At 38.0% G+C, this 8,042-nt stretch overlaps 1 protein-coding gene across 1 annotated transcript in view; it reads right to left on the bottom strand.

The window, feature by feature from the left end:
* The window catches only part of LOC138030893 (dedicator of cytokinesis protein 9-like), a 14,386-nt gene extending 9,149 nt beyond the window's left edge, over positions 1 to 5,237 (bottom strand). Inside the window, exons 1-3 of the mRNA XM_068878752.1 lie at positions 5,232 to 5,237; positions 3,373 to 3,480; positions 3,093 to 3,170 (exon numbers count right to left, since the gene is read on the bottom strand). Of these exons, the coding sequence (XP_068734853.1) occupies positions 3,093 to 3,170; positions 3,373 to 3,480; positions 5,232 to 5,237 (192 nt within the window). The remainder of the gene's footprint in view (positions 1 to 3,092; positions 3,171 to 3,372; positions 3,481 to 5,231) is intronic.
* Between the last annotated feature and the right edge of the window lie 2,805 nt (positions 5,238 to 8,042).

Genomic DNA, 8,042 nt, shown 5'->3' on the forward strand with positions numbered 1-8,042 from the left:
CGGGAACTGGCTGGACTCAGCAGATACGGGGAAGTTACAACTGGAAGAATAGTTAGCTGATGAGCTGCAAGCTTCTCAATCGGATGAAGCCTTAACTTCTTCTTCTTGTCCCGTAACTGCCCGTGTTTATTCCACACCTCGCTTACAATGTCCTCGTAAGAAAGTGTTGGCAAAACCATTCTCGAATTCAGTTTTGGTTTGATAATGTCTGACTTTTACCACGGCAGAGGGGTCACAAATTTATACTGATCCAAATCCAAACTTGTTTGCCTTAGTTGTTTTGTCTCAGAAATGCGAAGGGAATCAGATTTCGTTTAAGAATTGAAACACCACGTTGTCACGTACGCCACGCAAGAGATACGTTCTGTTGATAAAACACAACTAAAACAGGAAGGACTGCACGGCAACATCACACGTACTTTTCCTCTCTCTTGTCACATAAATATTGGGGCTTCCACGAGATGATATGAAGATATCGATATCAATGCCGCGATACGATACAGTCTCTAAATCGACGCCGCAATACAATAACAAATATCGAGCTTTTGTGAGATCGACAACCCGAGGTACCAAAGAGGAAGACCTGCATCAGTGATTTTATTTTTCATTTTCTTAACATTATAAATGGTTTTAAAAGGGCTAAATAAACTATGCTTGCACGAGAATTACAAAAAATGCCGAAAAGGGATAGATCATTCTATCATGCAATTGCAATATCTTGTTCCAATATTGCCAATTGTATCGAGAGAACAAATACCGTGATTCGCCGATACAAAGCATTTGCATTAAATATCCAGGCCAAGTGATATTTGTCGAGATAAACGGCATTCAATCAGTAAAAAACCTACGATAAAAATAACACCAGAAATCGCTTAAGGCATCATTTAATTATAAACAAACAAAGGTAAAACTTTAATTTGAATATTTTTTTTCCTGCACGAAAACCGTAAACGCAAATGATAAACGAACAATGACCTTCACAAGTGATTGATTTCACCCACTGGGCTGGTGAATGGTTAGTAATGATCTTTCCACACACTTGCCGCCAATTTATTTTCATTATACGCACGTACATAAGAAAGTTGAACAAAAAGACAAGCAGGGATAGACACTAACAAGCTATCCGGTCCCTCAATGCACTTAGTTTTCTTACACCTTTTTGTTAATCAAAATTAATTACAGAAATCGGCTTAGAGCTTTGCGAGGATGTGTCTTTTTAAGCTCTGAAACTAACTTAACAAGACATTTTTTGCAATTGGGAAAAATTTGAGAAAAATATTGATATTTAAATAAAACATTTTATCAGAGTAAAGGAGCATGCCTTTTTTTCTGCGATAAAGTCGCAAAAATGTATATACCAATCTGAGCTATCAATCTCTCAAATTTAATCGTCGGTAAATAAAAAAAAGAAAGTGTAGCCTTAACATAAATAGAAAAATCAAAGCAAAACCAAGCAAGTCAGACTATGTTGGAAGATCGATTTTTCAGAATACTCAGACGGTAGAATCGCTTTTGGAGAGTACCAGTATGTGACACATGCAGGATCACGCTATTGTTGAACTACATTTTTCGGCTGATAGACCATTGAGAGGTCATAATCTTTACTCTCTTGCCAATGTAATGTAACTAAACTATCAGAAGATGGTTAAGACGGAAGATCTATGCAGATAGTACAAAATTCAAAACCTTGGGCTACATTTTCAAATTATCCCACGGCAACCAACCAACATCGGCTTTAAACACGAAGGCGCGCTATATAGACCACTTTCATAAATGGCGACCACTTTTACATTCTTTTGTATTTATGTTAATTAGACCTACTGCCCTCGTTTTAAAACAAATATTCTTTTGAAATTTACTCGTCGTAGCAAGGTTAGTAGGGCTTATTAACATTGAAACAAAAGAATATTTTATTTGGCCGCCATTATGAAAGAGGTCTATAAGGAAGTCTTCCCTGGGAAGATCGAGGCTCATTTGTCAGTCACCGTTGACATGCGTGGGACGTCTATAAAAGGTGTGGTGCCTTAGGCACATGCAAATGATTTATCAATCAACCGTGGACGCAACCGAGAGCTCTTCAATAAAAAAAGCCCCTTATGGCAATGTGTCCGTAATATGCCATAAAATGTTATCCATCGTTCTTTTTTCAAATTCCCAGTTCCATTTTTTTTTTGTGCTAGAAATATGTTTTCGGTCTTCCGTCTCTTGTGTTGCTGTTTGTTGATCACCATCTTGGATAATTAATCAGTCGTGCTTGAATGAATTCAAACAATAGCAGTGCGTGAAGAGCCCCCTTTTATAGTGCGTCTTCGTGTTTAACATAAGTAGTTTAACCTTTTTTTTTTACTATATTCGATTTATAATCTTACACACAGCTTTCGTTCTTATGGCATGAAAGGCGAAAAAAGGCAGACTCTTCCATCCACGGATATAAAAAAAAAAAAGCCGGACAAGTTAAAACCAAGGTAAAAATAACGAAAAAACTTATGCAACCTGTTTGAATAAAATACAAAACGACAAAAAAAACAAAAAAAAAACCCAAAAGGTGACCAAAATCAACGATGAACGCGAATAATAATTTCACAAGCATCGAATAACAAAAATGCCACGCTTCTCTGGGAGAAAGGATATCGCATAACCATATCGACTCCTCAATGGATATTTAGGAAACCTTGTAATGACACAAAATTACACATAATATGCGCCGATGTCAGTTGCTGAAAATACAACTTCGCCCCACCATTCCACATTTGTGTTATCTCCCTTCTCTGTCCTTAACTCGACAGTAAGAACTTTCCCTATACCGTAATGCCAATGAGACAGAAAAAGAAGAACGGTTTATCCTTGGTCATACGATACGAATAGTTCACATTCATCCATTTTTTGTTGCTTTTCCGGTTATTAGGGGGCAAAAGGGCTGAACTAAATGACCAGTCTTCAGGTACAATGTACTACTAATAAGTCAACTCCACTCATCCCACAGCCTCCACAAAACATCGTCCACACCAAATTTGCATGCCTGCCTCCCCAAGTAAAATATCACGTGATACGAATAATGGCCTTGCAATCGAGCAAGACGGACAACAGCTCACCTTCATTTGTGCAGTCGCTTGCAAAACAGTGTGGATCTTCTTCGTTAGATCTTTAACTTCAGAGGAAAATGCTGTATGCTGAAAGTGGAGATAGAAATTCCGAAAACATCAGCAAAGTGAAATGGCAATGTTCCGCGCCTCCCACAAGTGGGCTCACTTAAACAACAGCGGAATTACTATAAAGGAATGCGCGGGATGGACGACAGTTGGATCAAAGTGAATGTCAAAGGTAAAAAAAAAAAGAGTGAGAGAGAGAAAGAAATACAAAGAAAAAAAATACCTTCATGCCTTTATCTTCAGCAGCATAATTCTTCAACGCCTGCAGGCAGTTATTGACAGCTGTTCGGTTTAAACCACTAGCCATCAGCTTAGAGACTGCTACAATGACCTATTGATAGAGACATAAAGAGCAGCTATCAGGGCGTGAACACAAAGTACGCAGGATTCCATAATTGCAGAACTGGTACATCATCATTTCGTCGTAACGCGCAAAGAGTGTGTGGAAAAGACACTGGCTCGCCTCCTCCCCCACTCATGCTCTCTCTCACCTCCCCACCCCCAGCCCGAAAACAAACTTAAATGTATTTGTAAATAAATACATAAGATAATAAAAAGGATTGCAGACCACCTATACGATAGAACGTCACTTTTCGGTTAAATTTAATACAGCAGAGAAGCTCAACATTTCGTGACATGTAGGTGCTACAAATCTTAGTAACCCAAGCGAAGTGTCTAAAAAAAAGCAAAAACAAAACAAAAGCATGCGTTAAAAATGTTCACAAGTACGCATTTCTCAGCTGTATTGAATTAAAACACTTCGAGTTACAAGCTGTGAAAGTATTGTTTAAAATCCACTGAGCAGGGATATGTGGGACCGAACTCTAAAGCAGACTATTCAAACATCACACGAATAACAAAAATGACCTGTCTGTGATTCGGTAAATACAGACAGTGTTTTTCATCAAGATCACCCACGCGCGATTACATGGATGACAAAGGAGAAAGATCTTTTGGTCGCGAGTGTGCAATTTCATTCGACACAGGAGGAATAATTCGATTTAAAAGGTGAAGCCGATTTTAAAGCTAAGCAGCAAAAATTCATGCAAAGCGGGAAAAATTGATTCCTAACCTAAGTCAACTAAATTTTAAATTTGATTTTTTTTATTTCCATGGGAGGACAAATGAATGCTCTCTAAAAATGCTAACAAATGTTTCTTGTTCAATTGGTAAACAAAAAACTCACACAAGTCTTTGCGCTTATTTGCAATTTCGGATTAAGAGTTACTTAAATCAAGACTTTGAGATAAAAACAGGAAAAACTATAATACTGCCGTTTTAATCGTGATAATGTGGAAGCAAAACAAGCATTAAAATTTACTTTTGCGTTCAAAATAACCCGGCAAAAAAGACTAATTACATATGGGAAACCAGATGAAAAAAAAGGACGAGACAGTGCTCGTTTGTATAAAAGGAGAAGTTTGTTGACGGATCACTTCTCTCCGAGTAAAACAAGATTGTCTTTTTTATTTTCTTATTTTTTTCTTTTAACATGAGACGAGTACACAGTGGTGCAATGCAAGGGATAACGTTTCGATACTGAACTATTCTGTATATGCTCTTCGGTTTGCTTTCGACCTTCCCTGGCGAGAACTTGGAACTTTAATCTACGTGAAAGTGAAGATTGACTGGAGAAACTTGCTTTTACTTGCCATTTGTCCTTTTTTCCCAGAAAAAAAATTAGCTTATTTATCTACTCCTTTATTTGTTTATGTTGTTTTGCCTTGTTTTACTGGGTTTCCGATAAACGACACCTCATAGTCTCCGATGGTCGGTCGAATTAAGCCAAATGTTTAATCTGTGAGAACGATTTGCTACATACGGCACGAAGTCAACGATTCAACGTGTGAATTTTAGTTTAAACGATTACTTCCCTCAACATCCACAGCGTAAACTCTAAAGATCTTTCAAGAGTATTTAAAATAAACGATTACGAAGAGGATATTTTCTCTTTTAAGAAAGACGCGTATTGTGAAACGCAAAGATTGCTTAAGATAACTTGCAAGCTAAGGTCACAACGCCTTCTTTTGCCTTCAAGAAAACCAGAAAGACTTGAAAAGCCTACACATGGTGGGTGATTACCGTCATAATTGAATTTTTGATTTTCTGACATGTTATTACATTTTGCATTGTAATGAATTTTTGTCTGTTTTGGATTTTATGTTGGTTTTGTCAATTTTCTGACAGAATTCAGAAATTTTTCTCTAATCAAATTTTCGGATAACCTGAACTTTCTGTTGATTTGAATTTTCGGGTTGTGTCAGTTTTCAGGGAGCTTTTCGATTTTCCGACTAGTTTTGAATACTTTACATCTCCGATTCGTTTCTGGTGAATTTTCTGCCAGTAGTCCTAATTTTCGGACACATTTAATTTTCGGCTACAACTTTTCTCGAGTTGGCCTGGTGACTACGAGACACCAGGTCGAGGTAATATACCGTGTTGATCCAAGATGGCGGATAGAGTGATGGCGTTAAGTTACTTGCGAGAGCTTTTACTTAATATCATTCGGGAAATTAGAGGAGGAGGCCTTGACCCAAATACAGTGGATGCCTTGCACTTTAGGCTGGATTGGCTGCATGGTTTAATAGCTCGTCTTGTTCATTTATATGGAATCGATGAACAAATTGTGAACCTAATTAGGGGTGCACGGGATTGCCTTTTTGAATGTCAGGATATTTTTGGTGTTTCATCACCAGCTACTGCCTTTACTGGACAACGTGGACGTCCAAGATATTCAATTCCCAGAGATCAGCTCGATTTTCTAATCGGCAGATCCTTTTCTGTCGTCGATATTGCAACTTTGCTAGGTGTCAGTGTTCGGACTGTTGAAAGACGCTTGTTCCAATTTGGGTTGAGTGTGAGATTAACATACTCAAACATAGACAACGGAGAACTCGACCAGCTGATTCAAAACATCCTAGCAGAGTTCCCTAACACCGGGTACAGGCGAATGACTGGATTTCTGAGGAGTAGAGGCTTGAGAATGCAACAGTGCAGAATAAGAGAAGCAATGCGGAGGGTCAATCCAGCTGGGGTCCTTCTACGGTCACTCGAGCTTAGGACAATACACCGACGACGGTACCAAGTATATGGACTACTTGCGTTGTGGCATATAGATGGTAATCATAAGCTAATAAGGTATCATACCCTTATTAATTAATTAGTGATTGTAATGTCAATTGTTCTTCTTCATTGCCAGTATTTGATTAGGTTATTTCTATTAGGAGAATGAAAACCACCACTTATCCCCCTCTCAGTTCATTTATTCACTTGTGCATTGTCTACTTAAACATATTTCTGTGCATCATTTCCATTCTCTCTGCTTACTCAACTAGAACTTCTTGATAGTATGGGTGATGTTATTGATGTTATGAAATTGTTGAGTAAAATTTGCTTTACATAATATCTCACTTGGAAATTATGTGGTTATTTGTGAGGATTTAAGTGTCTAAGCGTTGGAAGGTATGTGTATGCGTCATAAGAAATCAGTAGGATAATTTATGGCTGAAAACACTGCTTCCAGTGTTGACATTGGTGATAGACATTCCTTAAAAACTCTTTGAAATCGAATCAGTGCTTAAATTCAGTTAAAAAGCACAGGTTAGATTTCAAAACGTTTTTTTAAGGGATTATTGATTACTTGTTTTTGACATCTTCAGGTGGAGATTTGTAATACATGGAGGAATCGATGGTTTCAGCAGAATGATTGTGTTTTTGCAATGTAGCGCAAACAACCGTGCTTCCACTGTGTGCAGACTATTTCAAAATGCAGTGCAAACTTACAGGCTGCCTTCAAGGGTCAGATCTGATAAAGGTAGAGGGAACTGTGATGTTGCATGGTTCATGCTTTCGCATCCTTTAAGAGGACCAAACCGAGGAAGTCACATTGCTGGCAGAAGTGTGCACAACCAGCGTATTGAGCGACTGTGGCGAGATTTGTATACTGGGTGCACATATGTTTTTTACCAGTTATTTTGCCATATGGAGGAGTGCTCACTTTTAGATCCTTCCAATGAAGTTCATATATTTGCATTACATTTTGTCTACTTGCCAAGAATCAACAGGTACTTAAGAATATTTTCCTCAGGCCACAACAATGGACCCATTAGCACAGAAAGAAATATGACACCTGTGCAGTTGTGGGTCAATGGTTTGATGCAAATACAAGGATCAAATCACAGAGTAGTACAGGAGCTGTGCCAAAGAGTAAGTAATTTCTTACATCACTGAGTGTCATATCTGGGTTTCCAATGCCAAGACGAGACTTGAAAGAATCTGTAGCAGGAACTTTTAGGACAGATTTGAGGTGTTGGATACCTTTTTGAAACATTCCCTGAGTGTTAGATATATATGCTCAAACAAAAAATTAAAGACCAAAGAAAGAAAGAAAGAAATTGGCCGAAATGTTACCTCAGTATAGAGTACATGTATATAAGATATGATGTATCAAATGTGAGAGACTGTTTCATTACCACATCCAAAAATATGATGGGCAGCAGATTATTTTTGACAAAATTCAAGGTGTTTGGATAGCCGATGAAACACAGTCTCAAGTGTTTGATATATCTTCTCAATTGAAAGAGGAACTGAGGAGTAAACAGGGAAATTAAACTGTAAAAATTGTGCCAATCAGGACCAGGTTTGCAAACCACCATCAATTCTCTTTGTTTTACGTTGATGAATTATTAATGAGTTTGAGAATTAACCAGTACAACCTCAATAGATGACAGCAACTGATAAGTTTGTCTTTTAAAAAAACAGGCAGACATTGAAGATTATGGCATTGATTGAGAAGGTCCAGCACCCTCTGAGGCATGGAATGGTCCTCTTTGCAGTACAGAAGAGTCAGTAGTCATACCACAGACCTCACTGCCATTTTCTTTGGAGACATAT

Source organism: Montipora capricornis, chromosome 13 (assembly GCF_036669925.1).
Source record: "Montipora capricornis isolate CH-2021 chromosome 13, ASM3666992v2, whole genome shotgun sequence".
Taxonomy (NCBI): Eukaryota; Metazoa; Cnidaria; class Anthozoa; order Scleractinia; family Acroporidae; genus Montipora; species Montipora capricornis.